At 35.6% G+C, this 19,171-nt stretch overlaps 1 protein-coding gene across 1 annotated transcript in view; it reads left to right on the top strand.

Annotated features, from left to right (window-relative positions):
- The window catches only part of LOC143250357 (plexin-B-like), a 28,065-nt gene extending 9,280 nt beyond the window's left edge, over positions 1–18,785 (top strand). Inside the window, exons 3-9 of the mRNA XM_076500802.1 lie at positions 6,944–7,120; positions 11,139–11,267; positions 12,374–12,474; positions 14,962–15,103; positions 16,215–16,374; positions 17,822–17,918; positions 18,695–18,785. Of these exons, the coding sequence (XP_076356917.1) occupies positions 6,944–7,120; positions 11,139–11,267; positions 12,374–12,474; positions 14,962–15,103; positions 16,215–16,374; positions 17,822–17,918; positions 18,695–18,785 (897 nt within the window). The remainder of the gene's footprint in view (positions 1–6,943; positions 7,121–11,138; positions 11,268–12,373; positions 12,475–14,961; positions 15,104–16,214; positions 16,375–17,821; positions 17,919–18,694) is intronic.
- Positions 18,786–19,171: the final 386 nt, after the last annotated feature.

The raw sequence follows: 19,171 nt of genomic DNA, 5'->3' as shown, positions 1-19,171 counted from the left end.
TCTCGAGGCGGGAAGATTTAAAACACTGATTCATTAGTTCTGTATTTAATTTTTCTGTTCGGAAATACAAAAGTTGTCACATGGGAAGGGAAGACAGAAGAAAATAAGATAGTTAGAAGAACAGAAAGGTCATACGTATACATGACAAAGGACACTTCCTAGTTGGCCAAGTCTATTTTGCATAAAATGAAAGTAATTTATAACACATTGTCTACGCATATACAGTATAGTTAATATTAAAAACAAATGCTTCAAAGTTTACATATTTAACACTCACCATCTTTTAACTAAAAATTTTGTATATTACTGAATTTGAAAGTCAGTAAACACAGTTCTTCAATTTTACATTGTGATACAGAACACTAAATATATTTTTCAGTATTTGACGGGACATTCTAGTTAGTGTAAATTATTGTATATTGTGCCTGACATAAGGTCAGATATTAAGACTTGTCAATTGGTTTAGAAAAATTTTCAAAATGACGGATCTATTCAGTTATACCTTTTAATATCTACTTGCGCATGACAATGCACAGGATTTCGTTATACACTGACGTCTAATTATTGTTTTATGTAGTTCATGTTAAAATGCTTCGAAACTGGCGCATAATTTGAATCAGTGTTGTTATATCTTAGACGAAGATTTCAAATACTGTGTGTTAAGGTCATTGACAGCTACACGATAAAGGTCAGCTCTGGTTTATTTAACAGTAGTGGTAGGTTTATTGTATGGCACTTTTTAAATTAGTGACAGAACGTAGGTTGTTATGATTTATTGTACTGACATCCAATATCATAGTCATTACATACAGAACATACTAAATATCTGTCATATCTTTGGGAACACAAATCACCATGGTGACATCGTGTTCTTCATAAAAACATTGTGTCATTATTATTTTACAAACTATAGGCCCGGCATGGCCGAGCGCATTAAGGCGTGCGACTCGTAATCTGAGGGTCGCGGGTTCGCGTCCCCGTCGCGCCAAACATGCTCGCCCTTTCAGCCGTGGGGGCGTTATAATGTGACGGTCAATCCTACTATTCGTTGGTAAAAGAGTAGCTTAAGAGTTGGCGGTGGGTGGTGATGACTAGCTGCCTTCCCTCTAATCTTACACTGCTAAATTAGGGACGGCTAGCACAGATAGCCCTCGAGTAGCTTTGTGCGAAATTAAAAAAACAAACAAACAAACTATGATTGATTCAGTTCTAATTTTACTATTTATGGTATTTACTTAAACCTAAAATTACATGAATATGCGAAATGTATGAGATTTCTTTCATTATACAGTACAACACATTATATATTTGATTGGTTCATTTGTTTGTTTTGAATTTCGCGCAAAGCTACTCAAGGGCTGCCGGCACTAGTCGTCCCTAATTTAGCAGTGTAAAACAAGAGGGAAGGCAACTAGTCATCACCAGCCATCGCCAACTCTTGGGCTACTCTTTTACCAACGAATAGTGGGATTGACCATCACATATAACGCCCCCATGGCTGAAAGGGCGAGCATGTTTGGTACGACGGGGATCCGAACCCGCGACCCTCGGATTATCAATCAAACACCTTAAACCACCTGGCCATGCCGGGCCGTTTGACTGGTAACAGTGTGTTATTTCCAGGTGATTTAGATAAATTCGTTTACAACTTTGGTTTTGGTTTGTTTTGAATTTCGCGCAAAGCTACGCTAGGGCTGTCTACGCTAGCCGTCCCTAATTTGTAAGTGTAAGACTAAGGGAAGGCAGCTAGTCATCACCTCCCACCGCCAACTTTTGGGCTACTCTTTTACCAACGAATAGTGGTAGTGACCGTCACAATATAACACTCCCCACGCATGAAAAGGCGAGCATGTTTCGAACCCGCGACACAAGTTCGGACACATTAGGCTAATTTTTACTTAAATATTAACAAATGTCCAATCATGTTTGTTCATTTACATTTCAATCTAAGAAAACGTACTCTTTCAAAACTGACGTAACATAACTCGTATTATCTTTTTTACCTAAATATCGGTGCAAAAACAAATTATATGTACATTACTCTTTCTAAACCTGTTTGTTTAACAAAACATAAAATACATTTTTCAAAAATGAAAAATACCGAAAGATAAAACAGTCGTAATCGTGGGAAAACCTTTTGTCAAAAACCAAGTGAATATTTTTAGATAAATACAAAAGAAGTATTTCCTCACATAAAATTATACTTCATTAACAGAACATAGATAGATAATTAAATGTATAAATTATAAATCAGTATTATGTGAATTTCTTCACACGAAACTCGAATCTCATCACATATCGTATCTTTAGTAGGTAAAATCTCGGACTTAGTTATAACATGCTTTGAAACACTTACTAACAAAACTTTAAAATACACAAAGATTCTGCTCATAAAAACATGAAATACTCATCTGTACGGGTCTACCTTAGTGTGTTATGATAAATTGAGTTTCATTACTATCAATTCTTTTTTAAATCTCAATTTATATACTCTTCAGAAAAAGAAACGCAAAAGGGATAGTTTTTGTTATTTTAAAGAGAAATATATGTAATAACGTTACAAGCTCAGAGTATGTGATGTTACACGTGTTAAGACACTGATTGTCAGACCAAAATGACAATAAAAGTTGTGCACTTTGAAAACTGAGGAAAACATCGGATTTTTCGCCAAACGCATTCGTGTCCAATAAATTTGTTTGAGAGATCTGCATGTTCTGCAAGTGCAACATGTGCAAAATCCCTATAAAAGTGACGGGTTCTCGATTTCCATAGCTCAGTGTTAAGCCACCGACACGCAATACAGTTACGCCAAGACTGACTGAAGCACAACGCAACAACGCCATCGGTCGCTTGGAAGCAGGCGAATCTCGATCAGATGTTACCAGAGCTGTGAATGTCCATCCAAGCACCATCACAAGGCTATGGAATCGTCACCAACAACATGGATAAACTCGTGACCGTCCACGATCTGGCAGACCTCGTGCGACCACGCCCGCACAAGATCGCAACATCCGGTTACGTCACCTTCGGGATAGGACTACCACTGCGACGTCTATTGCCTCAACCATACCAGGGCTGCGTAGGATTTCCGATCAGACCGTACGCAACCGTCTACGAGATGCAGGAATCCGACCTCGACGTCCAGTCAGACGCGTCATCTTCACCCAGCAACATCGTCAAGCACGGCAGCAGTGGACTCGGGCACTTCGGGTATGGCCTCATCGACGATGGAGGCATGTTTGGTTCAGCGATGAATCACGTTTTATGCCTCGTAGGCAGGATGGAAAGACCCGTGTTTACCGTCGCCGAGGTGAACATTTTGCAGCAAACTGTGTGCAGAAAATTGACAGATTTGGTGGTGGCAGCGTCATGATGTGGGCTGCCATCGCCTACATTGCCAGAACAGACCTCTTGCACATTCGAGGGAATCTTAGGCTCAACGATACGTCGACGAGATTCTTAGGCCCCATGTGCAACCCATCATGGTGAACGTCAACGACGTTTTTCAACATGACAACGCCCGCCCTCACACAGCCCGACTCACCACTGTCTTCTTGAGACACCACAGCATCAACGTTCTTCTCTGGCCCTCCAGATCACCAGATTTAAACCCCTTCCAACATCTTTGGGACGAGTTGGACCGACGTCTGCGACGGCGACAACCTCAACCGCAGACTCTACCTCAGCTTGCAGCACCTTTGCAGGCTGAATGGACAGCCATTTCACAGGATGTGATTCGTCATCTTATCGCTTCCATGGGCAGGAGATGCCAAGCAGTTATTGATGCTCACGGGGGTCATACTCGTTATTGACGTTGAGTGACGTTAAACTTCACCTAGTGAGCGTGGACTTCGCCTTTGCAGACTTTGGATGTTCAGCAGTGAATGTGCAAAGTTTCACACATGTCATACAGAACTACTCGGAATAAACTTGTTAATAATTTGTCTCAAATTTTGCCTTTTGCGTTTCTTTTTTTTTAAGAGTATATTTGATACAACAAACTCATGTTACGTGATGAATCAGTGTAATATCATTAACATATGTAAGCAAAGCCACATATTAACAAAGCATCTAAGATCTACTGATATGCCATTTATGAAAACACCTTAGTTTATATAATACTGATTTACAGTGCAATGTAATAATTCCCATGTCATATATTTGTTATAGGTTTCTAGCATTTCTATTAGTCATATCGAATAAATTAACGTAAGTGAAATATAACTAATGAAAGTTTCCTTGTTCCAGAAATTATACAAAACGTGTCATATACTTGAAATATTTAACTAAACATTAAACAGACGGTTCTCCATGGTACAGATCATTAGATCTTTACTCTTACATGACTATATACATTTAAGTTAAGACTTCTAAAATATTACACATGCTGAAATACTTTCAAAATGTATAGATGTGATTGTCATATCTATATAAGTCATTTCTATATAAATGTTTCACTTATGCTGTCATGTGATTAAACAGTGTGATAACTAATGCAACTGTGGTACAAAGAATAAAGGGCCATGTTGAAAGAGAAGAAATGAAAACCGACAATGGTATTGAACAAGTATATTTTTGGTGTTAACAATACTATTGTGAAGTTTGTAAAATAATAATGACACAATGTTTTTATGAAGAACACGATGTCACCATGGTGATTTGTGTTCCCAGAGATATGTCAGATATTTAGTATGTTCTGTATGTAATGACAATGATATTGGATGTCAGTACAATAAATCATAACAACCTACGTTCTGTCACTAATTTAAAAAGTGCCATACAATAAATCTACCACTACTGTTAAATAAACCAGAGCTGACCTTTATCGTGTTGCTGTCAATGACCTCAACACACAGTATTTGAAATCTTCGTCTAAGATATAATAACACTGCTTCAAATTATGTGGTAAGTCAACGGATTTACAACGCTAAAATCAGGAGCTGGATTCCCATCGGTGTACTCAGCGAATAACCCTATGTGGGTTTACTATAAGCAAACATGGTGACAAAGAAAGGTGCCAAGGATTGACGAGAAAGGTGTTGCTTGACGCCAGCAGAGAAAGTGTTTGAAATGGGTGGAGAAAAGGGTGTTGCTTGAGGCTAACAAATAAAGGTGTTAAGGGTGGACTATAACAAAGGTCATCTTTTAGTTTCATTTTGAGTTTATTTTCTGATTAATATATAATAATCGAGTATATTTTGTTACAATTTACATTAAGAAATATCTCAGTTTAGAACAGATACGATGTTTCAATCACTGGGCCTTTTACGGTAAATTACGAGGAGCCTATAGTTGGTTTAGTTTGTTTTGAATTTCGCGAAAAGCTACACGAGGGATTGACTGCCACATTATAATGCCCCCAGGGCTAAAAGAGCAAGCATTTTTGGTTCCACAGGGATTCGAACCCGCGACCCTCAGATTACAGTGAAGTATTGATAATATACATTTATTGTTGTGTATCACTATGTAAAGTGGAAGAACTGTGTTTCCTGACTTTTAAATTCAGTAATTTACGAAAATTTTTGTTGAGAAAGATGGTGACAATTAAACTTGTATAGAGTTTGAAGCATTTATTTTAATGTAAATATAAATTACTTTTATTTTGTGCAAACTAAACTTACCCAACTGGGAAGTGACCTTTGTCTGTGCAAACTACACTTACCCAACTGGGAAGTGACCTTTGTCTGTGCAAACTACACTTACCCAACTGGGAAGTGACCTTTGTATATGGAAACTACACTTACCCAACTAGGAAGTGACCTTTGTCTGTGCAAACTACACTTACCCAACTGGGAAGTGATCTTTGTCTGTGCAAACTACACTTACCCAACTGGGAAGTGACCTTTGTCTGTGCAAACTACGCTTACCCAACTGGGAAGTGATCTTTGTCTGTGCAAACTACACTTACCCAACTGGGAAGTGACCTTTGTATATGGAAACTACACTTACCCAACTAGGAAGTGACTTTTGTCATGTATATGTATGACCTTTCTCTCCTTGATATATCTAATTTTTCTCTGTCTACCCTTTTCGCGTGATGACTTTTGTATTTCCTAACAGTCAAGGGTTAGGCAGTTTGTGTCCAGATTGTGCGTATGATATTTCATAATAGTGTCTTATTGTTAGTTTCATGAAATTTCAGTGGAAAATGGTTGAATAAAGAGCAAGTCATCCCGTCAATACCTTTTAATTGTAACAAAATGATCTTTAGTTTAATTTCAAATAGAATCTATTCGTTCTAGAATCTTATCCATTTCTCGTGATATTGTGGAATGATGAGAGCCACCTGGAAGCAAGCTGGTAAACAAATTAACTGTGATTGGTGCTGTCGCCTGTCTTGTGAAGTGTTTGCCAATAGATAATCAATAAAACCATTCTAAAGAGAGTGATTGGTCTTTTATCTGAATATTTTATTAACAGTTAGTGCATGTGTTGTTTCAAGTTATTAAAAAACCTTGATTTCAGAATTGTGATAAGAACATTTTTAGAATTGCTGTGGGACATTTTTTCTCATCCATTTAAAAAGATTCCTTTAAGAAATTAAATCATAGGTGTTCAGTGGTCAACGACTGAATGAATTATGCTACATAAGAGCTCTCCTTTTGGTCATTCAGGACAATGATAGAACTACTTTTTATCAGGACATTGACTAACAACTCTCTCTTCTATTGCTTCACGTCCGGTAGTGTATGTAAAAGTAGCTGTTGAACCAACTACCACATGGGAACTAAGTGACCAAGAACCACAAGGTTCCTGACAGTACACTTTAGTACTTTGTAAAAACGAATTGTTCTTTTTCAGACCAGAACAACATGTCCAGTTGTATAACTAACCACTATACCTATTATTTTATAAACATTTGCATTAATTGCAATATTTAACCAGAAAAGAATGGTTTAATTTATGAACACCGAAATGTTTATAATTTAACTTCATTTTGCAGGAAGGGGGTAACGTCTTCGACTTTTGTGGGGAACCCCTTAAGATCAACGGGTCGATTCCTCTGACTGTGTTTGCTGCCATTGAAGACAGAAACGTCACTTATAAAGCAGTAACCACCACAACAACAGCTGAGCACACGTTAGCCTTTGTGGGAACAGATGATGGTCGTTTGAAAAAGGTGACAACGGAAATCAGTATAGTTTCACTAAATCATTGTGGCTCTAAAACAGTGTGGAAAAGTAATTTTATGCTAAGTATTTTACACTTGTCCCAATTATTCAATAAATACATATTTGAAAAAAACATCTAGTTCCAGAAAACATCAACCAGTTCTAGTGATAGAAAATACTGACCAGAAGTCCTTAATTTTATCGTTCAAGACTACTTATACTTCAAGATGATACATACCAAGAATAGTTAATTTTACAGTACAAGCTCATTTATAATGGAAAAAAACACCCAGCAAGAATTCTTACTTTTACTTTGAATGGCCACTTCTAGTGCCAGAAGACACCCAGCAAGAGTCCTTAATTTTACTTTGAATGGCCACTTCTAGTGCCAGAAAACACCCAGTAAGAATCCTTAATTTTACAGTACAGGGTAATTTCTAGCATTAGAAAACACCCAGCAAGAGTCCTTAGTTTTACAGTATTGGGCCACTTCTAGCATCAGAAAACACACACCAAGGGTCCATCTTTTGTAAGAAGTGAAATTATTAATTGGTTTTTGTCGCTGTTCATTTGTTTTATCGTAAGTTGAAACACTGGATTGTCTGCATTATACTCAACGCTTGGATATAACATTGAATTTTAATATTGTAAACCCTGGTCCTCATAAAGTTTATCGCTGAGCTACTGGGGCGGGAGAAGTGTTGCTGTTTACTGTAGTTCCGAATACGTTAACTAGAATTTATCTGTGGTATAGTAATATTTGTCATACTTGTATATATATATATATAATTGCGAGGATCAGTAATACAATGTTCAGGGCATTGCAAAAATCAGTGAAGACTATCCAGAGCAAATGATGCTTGCAAGGACTTCGGTTAGGGATAGGCTTAATAAGAGGATTAATAATGAAGGAACACCCACTTTGAAACGCCCTCTACCGTGACCAAACATTCCCGGATAAAACGTATGATTATCTGTATACCTAAGGTGAAACTCTGGTCGTCATGAAGACAGAGCTTTGTTTTGGTGTAATAATTTTAACTGTGTTTTTCTCTCTCTTTTTATAATAATCATGCATATTACACTTAGAAACAAGTTCTTGGTATAGAAAGACAATGAACAACCTTTCCTCTGACCTTTAATAAAACACTAATATGTAAACACAAGAACAATCGCTATATAAGTCTTGTACTAACCCTAATATAACTGGTTGGTGCATGTACTGCAATGAAATGCATTTTTTGGGCGATTTAATTAGTACTTTTACTTAAGGCTTAACGAAACAGACTGTTGGAACTATCAGTGAAAAATCACCGTTTATAAAATTGTCTACACACATTAATACCCACCGTACAGGCTCGGCATGGCCAGGTACGTTAAGGCATTCGACTCGTAATCTGAGGGTTCGAATCCCCGTCGCACCAAACATGCTCGCCCTTTCAGCCGTGGGGCGTTATACTGTGACGGTCAATCCCACTACTCGTTGGTAAAAGAACAGCCCAAGAGTTGGCGGTGGGTGGTGATGACTAGTCTTACACTGCTAAATTAGGGACGGCTAGCGCAGATAGCCCTCGAATAGCTTTGCGCGAAATTCAAAACAAACAAACACACCGTACGACTGCATTTCTTACATATATTTAAGTAGCTTATGGTCGATCAAAGTGAGTGATATATACATTCTAAAATAAATATCCCACTTTACCTAGCTCAAATTATTTTTCTATTGTTTCTAACCCGGAAGTTCAACAACAAACACTAATAGAATTAAAACTAGAAAGTGCAATAGAGGGAGGTTTCAAGTTAGTTAGGATTACAAAAGACAGTGATAATAATATAAATGAAGATGTTGGTTTGTGTTTGAATTTCACGCAAAGCTACTCGAGGGCTATCTGCGCTAGCTATCTATAATTTAGTAGTGTAAGACTAGAGGGAAAGCAGCTAGACATCACCATCCACCGCCAACACTTGGGATACTCTTTTACCAATGAATAGTGGGATTGACCGTCACATTATAACGCTCCCACGGATGAAAGGGCGAACATGTTTGGGATTCGAACCGCGACCCTCAGAGTCGAAGTCGAACTCCTTAACCCACCTGGCCATGCCGGGCCCATATAATAAAGAACAAATTGTTTATTTTATAACGCATTATCCTGGAGTTAAATTAATAATAATAATTTCGATAAAAAAAAAGTATTAAGAATCTCGGATAAAATTCCACAAACTAAGGTTGAAAATAAACAAATCATATTATAACGAAGACAATCCAAACATTTATTTGATATCTTAAATCAAAGAAATGAACTAGAGAAAACTAAGCAGGTGTTTTTCATGTAATAAAACAAGTTGTTGTGTATGTGGGAAAGGTTATATTACGTAAAGGAAATATATATTATTAGAGGCTCTACTGGAGAGAAGATAGTTTTTGTAAAGTTTTATATTTAGTTATAATTCATGTAATGTTAATTGTGTATTATTTTGTATTTATTGTAAGAAATATACAGTATGCAGAAGAAGTAAAAATTTTATGACACGTAAATTTCATATCAAAAATACAAATAATAGCTCATTATTTGTAAAAACACATTAATAAATGTATCGTGGAAATGTGTTACTTTAGAAGTCCTTTTTTTTCATACATTTCCATTGTGGTGTACTTGAGGAAAAAATAACATATTTTTCTATGAACATTTTTTATTCATAAATTTATAACAACGTTAAATATTACACACTTTAACCAATAGAGGAAGTTTAAAACATAAATCTTTAAGGCTAAAAATGTGGGAAATTTTGCACTGTTAAGTAGGCCTTATTTAAAAAATTTGTCGTTGAAACTGATAATGTGAAACCGGTAGTTTATGCATATATGGTTTATTTATTTCTTTTAAATTAACAATAACAAAAGTTTATAAGTAGTTGAAAGTCACACATATATATATAAAATGAAATAAATATCTTCAATAGTATTAATTAAATTAATTTTTAATAGACGGTTAAAATCAGAACTAGTTGTAGTATAATATAAAACAATAATGGACTTAACATACATCAAGCAATAAGAAAATTTTAGTAAAGAATCCACTGTCAATCCAAGTTGTCACCTTTAAAGTAATAACCGATAATGTCTGTGGTAATAGCTTTCGAATGTGTTGAGAATATCCCATTAGTTAAATAAAAATCCAAACGTTCATATTATGCTAGTCAGTAGTCATGGAAAATTAATTGTTTGTTTGTTTGTTTTTGAATTTCGCGCAAAGCTACACGAGGGCTATCTGCGCTAGCCGTCACTAATTTAGTAGTGTAAGACAAGAGGGAAGGCAGCTGGTCATCACCACCCACCGCCAACTCTTGGACCACTCTTTACCAATGAATAGTGGGATTGACCGTCACATTATAACGCACCCACGGCTGAAAGGGCGAGCATGTTTGGCGCGACGGGGATGCGAACTCGCGACCCTCTGATTACGAGTCGCACACCTTAACACGCTTGGCCATGCCGGGTCCCGGAAAATTAATTAAGGGTATGGAGTTGAGTGCAGTTCCTACTGCCTTTTACTGTGTGCAGCCAATTATGGGAAGGCAGTTAGTTACCTTTAAATGTTTTTTGTAATTCCTAAAGTAGAAATGAAACCAGCCTAACATTTCTATTGTAAACTCATATAGTAGAAATGTTATTGTGGTTTTATTTCTACTTAAGACGCTTATATCTAGGGTTTGGTTCCCCGTGGTATATACAGCAGATAGCCCAACGTAGCTTTACTATAAAATAAACAAACAAACAGATCTTTTGTTTTATTGATGTTGTATTTTTTGCGCATTTTGAGTGAAATTTTAAAGTAGATATTAGACGTTGAAGATAAAATTTCGTGCACAAGTGCAAACTTTTGTTACAGGATACTGAAATTCTTTCTTCTCTAACGCTTGTTAGGTTGTTACTTTACTAACAAAATAACGCGAGTCATTTGGTTTGATTTTACGTACGTGTTGATTATATGACGTCACTTTACGTGATACGTCTTGTTTTAGATGCTCCTCAGCAGCAAAGATATGGCAGAAGAATTTGAAGAGGTTTTTATTGATCCAGGACATCCAATCCTCTCAGACATCCATCTGGATCCAACCGAAAAGTTTCTGTACATTGCTTCTCCTTACACGGTAATTGATAAAAGAAATGACTTTTTTATTTGACTAATTCATTTGATGTAGAAATGTGTGTTAACAATATTTTAGTATTGTACACCATAAGGTGAGAGAGGTCAAACTGTGTTGTGATTAAAATTAAAGAAGCAGTTGGTTTGGCAAAAAACACACAACAATACAACAACACACTATTGTCGTCATGAAGCAAACATGATGTAATAGTCAACGTTTTAGAAACAATGGCAGTTAATTCTGTTAACAATATTGACTGTTTAGTTTTGTGAGTCCATTTATTGCGTGTTAGAATTGGCAGTAATATGTTTAACGCTATTGTCGTAAAACCTATTGTTGTAAAGTGATGACTAATAGTGAAAGTTATTGTTGTGATCCGGCGCTCATTGTTATACTTAACATTGAACCAAAACGTAATGTAAAGGGTGTCTGAAAATAATGGGACCATAGGTACTTCAATTTTACATAATCTGCTCCATGCTGTCCTTGTAAATTGAAATAAGTTTGCAGACGGTATTTATCGTCTCTTTGCACACTGCAAAGCATATTCGTTACATTCTCAGTGGTCCGACACTCGTCGTAAATTCGATGTCTCAGATGTGTGGTGTGCTAATTTTTTTCTTTGTATATACGTGCTTTGAGTAGTTCCAGGCAAAACAAAGAGAGAGAGAGAGAAGAAATTCGTGGTTGCCAGATCCGGAGATTTGTGGCCTATTCCTGAGGATCGTGTCTCTGCAAATTAAATGTCCTGAGAAAGGTGTCATTCAACGATGCTTTGACTTTTCAGCTGCAAATCACCTGTGGTTCCAGACTTTTCGGACATCCTGTGTTGATACACCAACAATAAACACTTGGGAGAAGTGTGGTTTATGTTCTGAATTATTACGATATGAAATCAACGGAACGTTTTACTAACGCAATTGATGCTATTACATTATTATCATCAATGAACCTTTTATTATTCTACAATATAAATCATGCGAAACATCAGAAAACATTATGTATTATTCTAATATTAAAAATTCTTTATTTAACGACATAAAGTCTGATTATCTGAACAACAAGAACAGAAAAAAATGATTTGCTCAAATTATTATTTTTACAAATAGTTGAGTAAAGTAGTGATCGACAGATGTCAGCAGTATACCACGTGCGAAGGGTGTTTAGAGTCCAGAAATCCCTACTGTGGCTGGTGTTCTTTGGAAAGAAGGTTTGTGATTAAGATAAAAACTAAAATAATTAGGGTTTCTTCTTACTGATCACAATCTTAGTTTTAAGTTCGATTAAAATAAAACTTGTTTCCGTGTAAAATGTGTGGCGAATTAATCATTTGCTCAAATTAAGAAAAATATTAGTTCACACATTATATTTTTAGTTTTACGAAACTGAAATATAAAAAATAAGCCATTTTGTATTTTTATTGTAGACGTTTACGAAACTAAAGTACGAAAAATAATTTATTTTTTTTTGTTTCCGTTGTATTTGTTTACGAAGTTAAACTCGGAAAAATAAATTATTTTTGAAATTATTTGAAATTAAAATACAAAAAATATTTTGTTTCTGTTGTGTTCTTTTACAAAGTTAAAATTGGAAAAATAATTGTTTGTTGTTAAGCGTATAGCTACACAATGGACAATTTGTGCTGTACCCACTATGGGTATCGAAACGCGAAATTTTGGGAATGAGGCACCTCTTAGAATGAAAATTTTAAACACACGAGCTGTACTTACAAAAAAATCCGTTTAACCACTTTCTTTCATTTATTGTTAGAAGGTTATACTTTTTTCTTCTGCTCTATCATTTTCTAATAAGATATATTAAAAGGGTGATATATATATATATATATTTTGTTTTGGCGTACTCCTTTGGGTTGAGTTACATCATTTCTAATGGTGACTTCCATGGTTTACCCAAGACAGAGAAAAACAAAAATTGAAACAATTTGTTTGTTTTTTAATTTCGCGCAAAGCTACTCGAGGATAGTCTGCGCCAACCCTCCTTAATTTAGCAGTGTTAGACTAGAGGGAAGGCAGCTAGTCATCACCACCCACCGCCAACTCCAGGGCCACTCTTTTACCAACGAATAGTGGGATTGACCGTTACATTATAACGCCCTCACGGCTAAAAGGGCGAGCATGTTTGGTGCGACCGGGCTTCGAACCCGCGACCCTCGGATTACGAGTCGAACGCCTTAACCCACCTGGCCGAACTTAGAAGAGAAAACGAAACAAGATATGTTTATTTAATCTTTTTATTACATTTGCTCTCACGAGAATTTGTTTTTGTCGTACTAGTCTTACGATTGCTTGCTCGTTATTGTGTCTCGACCAGAATTTTATAGCAACAAAAACACAATATAACGCAGCTGTGATCTCGTTATAAGTATTTAACTTTCAAAGTCATTCAGTGGATTGCTATAATCTAAAAAATATCACGTAAATGTAAGTTATGAGTTGTTTAAGAGAGAAATGTGATTGTATCAACAATTCTAGAACAGTCAACAATAAAGTTAGTGATAGTTTTATTACTCGCATTAAAAACGAGTGAAATTTATCGCAAGACAATGAGTGAATGAGGTCAGGTTTTATCTGTAGCATTTATTGTCCACTTAAATTTATATTTTTCTAGTATCTGTAGATTCACTTGCACGCTATAGTTATAGTACTTTTCAGACCCCTATCTTTATCTGATTCGTCAGCACGTATTATGTTTGACTATTTGAGTCTGACAGTAACGCGAATAAAACCGAACTTGCTAAATGGATTGTGGCCATTAGCTGTTGTTTTCACGTGTTCAGTTTTTAGAGTGACAAAATACGAAGTGTGTGACTACGTTAGCTATTCCATAATTGGTTGTATTTTATCTTGCGAGTTATTTGAAATATTTTTGTTAAATAATTAAACCAAAAATGTTACGTTTTTAATAATAATACGTGTGGGTTTGACCCTAACTGAACTATTTAATTTCTGATATAAATGTTAATGACAGGAACACGCACAAAAATATGTAATGAAACAACAACAGAAAACTCGAGCACTTTAATTTGGGTGACTGTTCTCGTTAAGGGGGAATATTCGAAGTTAGACAAAATCGTCGTGGGATATGATTGGGATTTGTGACCATAAGAGATAACCCATTGTGTAGCTTTCTTTTTAATTAGAAACAAACAGACAAAAATAAACAACAACAAAAGATTAGTGTGAATGTGTGAGATCGAATTTTGCTGACTCCAATTTTATGTCAGTCATTAAATTGCTAACTGTGTATTTCCAGGTATTATTAACACGTTTTTTGAATGTAGACCATGAGCTGAAAGTCCTGGGTACTTGAAAAGACATTGCTATTACATACTTCAAAATTTATAAGTATGTTTAAAACATTGCGTTATCGACTTCACCAAATTTGCTCAAAAATTTTTAACGTTTGTAAATTGAAATGTGTTTAAAGTATCATAAAGTTATTGAATCTGTGGTCAAGGAAGTCCCATGCATCAACGTCTAGCGCGTGCGTGTCTTTTCAAGATGTGTTAATATTTAGGTTAGAGTAGGGTTCTCTTATAAAAGTTGGGTGGTAGGTCACTATTGATTGGCTGTTTTCCCTCTGGTTCGTGTTTCAGAGTTAGAGACAGTAACAAGAAGGCTTAGATGCTTTGTCACAAATATATAAATACAGTTGTTGTTGTTTTCTTGACGTACAGATGTACGGTGAAGATGGAATGCCAAAACGCCACTTTGACCTACGGATATAAATCAACTCGATGGTTGTCCATGGAGACTCAAAAGTGTATAGACGTCCAGTCTGTAGATCCAGACATGATTCCTTTGGATGCCATGGTTGAGGTAAATTTTAACCAACCGGTATCAGACAGTTAATGAATAAGCTTATACACTAACTTTATCGTTTTAACCATCAGACAAGAAAAGCAGCTTTAGTTTAACACATTCACTCCTGCAATTGATATTTAGGATCGAGCACTAACTCCATATCTAGGTGTTTGGGTACATAAATTTGTATACCCAGGAGGGTCAGGTACACTAGAACTAACTATGACTGTTATTTGCTTATTTTGAAGTTCGCGCAAAGCTACATGAAGTCGCTCTTAATTTAGCAACATAAGGTTAGAGGTAAGGGTCATCACCACCCGCCGTCTACTCTTTTACCAACGATAATAGGATTACTGCACATTATAACGCCCTCGCGGCTAAAAGAGCAAGCAGTTTGGTGTGACGGGAATTCGCACCCGCAAGCCTCAGTTTGCGAATCAAGCGCCCTAAACATTTTGTCATGACTTTTGAGAAGTTAACAAGTTAATCGCTTCACATCAGTTAAAAAACAATATTTGTTGTTTAAAATCTCAACTCCTAAAGTTAGGGTTATGTTCAAGCACTACTTTGTTTAAAAGTGAATTTGCCCATTTGAGGTGAGGTGTCAACCATTTTGTGATTATTGTTTGAAACAATAGAGTATACAACATGCACACTGTCCTGCAAAGTTTATATACATATATGGATACACACATGTAGATGTCAGTGTGCAACATAGAAAATGTTCTGCAGAGTTTATATATATATATATATACACACACACACAAAGATATTGGTGCACGATGTTCTGTTAAATTTAGACTACTACAGCGGTATATCTACGGATTTACAACGCTAAAATCAGGGGTTCGATTCCCCTCAGTGTACTCAGCAGATAGCCCAATGTGGCTTTGCTATACGAAAAACACACACATAGATATCAGTGTACAACGTGCAAAATATTCTGCTAAGTTTAGATATTTATAGACACAAACATATATCAGTGTACAACTCGCACAATGTCTCTGCTACGTTTAAATATAGTGTATGGGCATATAGGTCTTAATAATTAAATTCCGTTTTGTTTTAGTAATGCTTAATTTGAAATACTGTAACTCCTTGTCACATGTATGTTCACTACAAACAGATTAAACTGGTTATCAACCAACTTCCGAAACTCCCTAACGATGCACATTATTTGTGCATATTTGGGAACAGCACACCCACCACCGCCAATAGCATAGAATCTGGTCTTTCGTGTAGAACACCTTTGTTGAAGGAACGTCCTGTAGTTCAACCTGGAAACGGTAAGTTATTTAACACGTTTTAGCACGGCATATTGGCTTCTGAATCATAACTGATATGAAGACAACTGTAATTAAAACTGGTTGAAACAAAACTTAAATATATTGTATAAGTTTACTTCAGATATTTGGTAGAAATCTAGTTTCATATTCCATCTTAACTTAAGGCTTAGATTATCAAAAGCTGTTGAACAAAGTCTCATCTTTTGTGTTCATGTATTTAACTATCACACAGTCGATTCCTGTTAACAGTGAAATTTACAGTGTTTATTAATTCACTTATTATTGAAAAGTTTCTCTCTTATTCGTAAGAAGAGAACAACTAATTTAACCTGAAGATGACCTAGAAAGGTCGAAACGTTGTTCTCTCCTTATCAATAAAATGTTAACATCCATACCATCCGTTCTGAGATACATTTTTATTTCAAGTGGGTTTCTTGTCATCAAGAAAAGTTTATTCGTTTAAAGTCTGAAGTTAATATTGTTTTGGTATAACAGAGTTTCTCTGTTTAAAGCCTGAAGTTAATACTGTTTTGGTATAACAGAGTCTATCTGTTTAAAGCCTGAAGTTAATATTGTTTCAGTGTAACAGAGTCTCCCTGTTTAAAGCCTGAAGTTAATATTGTTTCAGTGTAACAGAGTCTCCCTGTTTAAAGCCGGAAGTTAATATTGTTTCAGTGTAACAGAGTCTCCCTGTTTAAAGCCGGAAGTTAATATTGTTTTGGTGTAACAAAGTCTCTCTGTTTAAAGCCGGAAGTTAATATTGTTTCAGTGTAACAGAGTCTCCCTGTTTAAAGCCGGAAGTTAATATTGTTTTGGTGTAACAAAGTCTCTCTGTTTAAAGCCGGAAGTTAATCTTGTTTCAGTGTAACAGAGTCTCCCTGTTTAAAGCCTGAAGTTAATACTGTTTTGGTATAACAGAGTTTCTCTGTTTAAAGCCTGAAGTTAATACTGTTTTGGTATAACAGAGTCTCTCTGTTTAAAGCCTGAAGTTAATATTGTTTCAGTGTAACAGAGACTCTCTGTTTAAAGCCGGAAGTTAATATTGTATTGGTATAACAGAGTTTCTCTGTTTAAAGCCGGAAGTTAATACTGTTTTGGTATAACAGAGTTTCTCTGTTTAAAGCCTGAAGTTAATACTGTTTTGGTATAACAGAGTCTCTGTTTAAAGCCTGAAGTTAAATTGTTTCAGTGTAACAGAGTCTCTCTGTTTAAAGCCGGAAGTTAATATTGTATTGGTATAACAGAGTTTATCTGTTTAAAGCCGGAAGTTAATACTGTTTTGGTATAACAGAGTCTCTCTGTTAAAAGCCTGAAGTTAATATTGTTTCAGTGTAACAGAGTCTCTCTGTTTAAAGCCGGAAGTTAATATTGTTTCAGTGTAACAGAGTCTCTCTGTTTAAAGCCGGAAGTTAATCTTGTTTTGGTATAACAAAGTCTCTCTATTCAGATCATGTTATTGTGGACCTTGCAATCCGTTCCAGTGAAACCAATACAGATTTTCTTCATATCCCATTCAAGCTTTATGACTGTAGCGTCCATAAAACGTGAGTGATAATCTGTACTTAAATTAATGAACCGTAGATTAGGGTTAGATAAGATTTATATGTTTTGAAGGTATTCAAATAAAAAAAAACAGTAAGTAATTAGTAACTATGATAACACTATGTAACAAAATGTTTACTTTTCTTGTTCCTGGTCAGAAAGTGTTATTTCCCAATTCCTTATGTCTAAAGTGAGTGGAAAAGACCTATTTTTCTCTTCAAACTTTGCCTTTGTGACCTGGGAGTGTTTTACGAAAACATGATGGGAGACTATAAGTGGGGGCTGATACGTAGAAGTGATTTACATTACAGTCACAAATCTCGAAAAACTACTCACTTCTAAACATTTCTGAATAACTTTAGTATAAATACATGTAAATCTTGATTCATATGTTGTTTTATTCAGACCTTATGTAAATGAAAATGTGCCAATTTGGCCGTTTTTACACAGAAAATAGGTTAATTTCTAAATTTCATTATCCAGGTCACGAAAGCAAAGTTTGAAGGGAATAATGGCCATTTTCTATACTTTAACAACATAAGCAATTAAGAAATAACACATACTATCCAGGAACAACATTTGTGTTACATAGTGTTATTATATACAGTTATAAGTTTTGATTGCTTTGAAACACAAAAAATAGTCCAATTTAAAAATATATATTTTATAATAAAATATGTAGAAGTATAAATTTAATGCATAGTAAGTATAGCGTTAAAATAAAGTTTAATGTTTATAACCTTAAATAAATGTAGTTTTAGGCATAAGTATTTCACAGGTGTATGAAAGAAATCATTGATGTAGTGTGGTATTCAGTTAAACGATTAGAAACCAAGCTGCGACTTTCAGTTGACACTCTAAATGACTAGTTTACTGGGAAGTAAACCAAGCTGCGACTTTCAGTTGACACTCTAAATGACTAGTTTACTGGGAACACATTTTACTCGGAAGTTTTCTTTCACACTCATTTAAAATTCTGAAAACTGTATCTACCCTTAACATCTATATGTAACGGATGCTCCGAGGGTGTGATTATCCTTTTGTTATCTCCTCCCAGATGTTCCAAGCGTGTGATTAACCTTTTGTTAACTGTCTTCAGATGCTCCACGTGTGTGATTAACCTTTTGTTAACTGTCTTCGGATGCTCCAGGTGTGTGATTAACCTTTTGTTAACTGTCTTCAGATGCTCCAGGTGTATGATTAACCTTTTGTTAACTGTCTTCGGATGCTTCAAGTGTGTGATTAACCTTTGTGT

This window comes from Tachypleus tridentatus, chromosome 5 (genome assembly GCF_004210375.1).
Source record: "Tachypleus tridentatus isolate NWPU-2018 chromosome 5, ASM421037v1, whole genome shotgun sequence".
Classification (NCBI taxonomy): Eukaryota; Metazoa; Arthropoda; class Merostomata; order Xiphosura; family Limulidae; genus Tachypleus; species Tachypleus tridentatus.
This window is presented reverse-complemented; position numbering and strand designations above follow the sequence as displayed.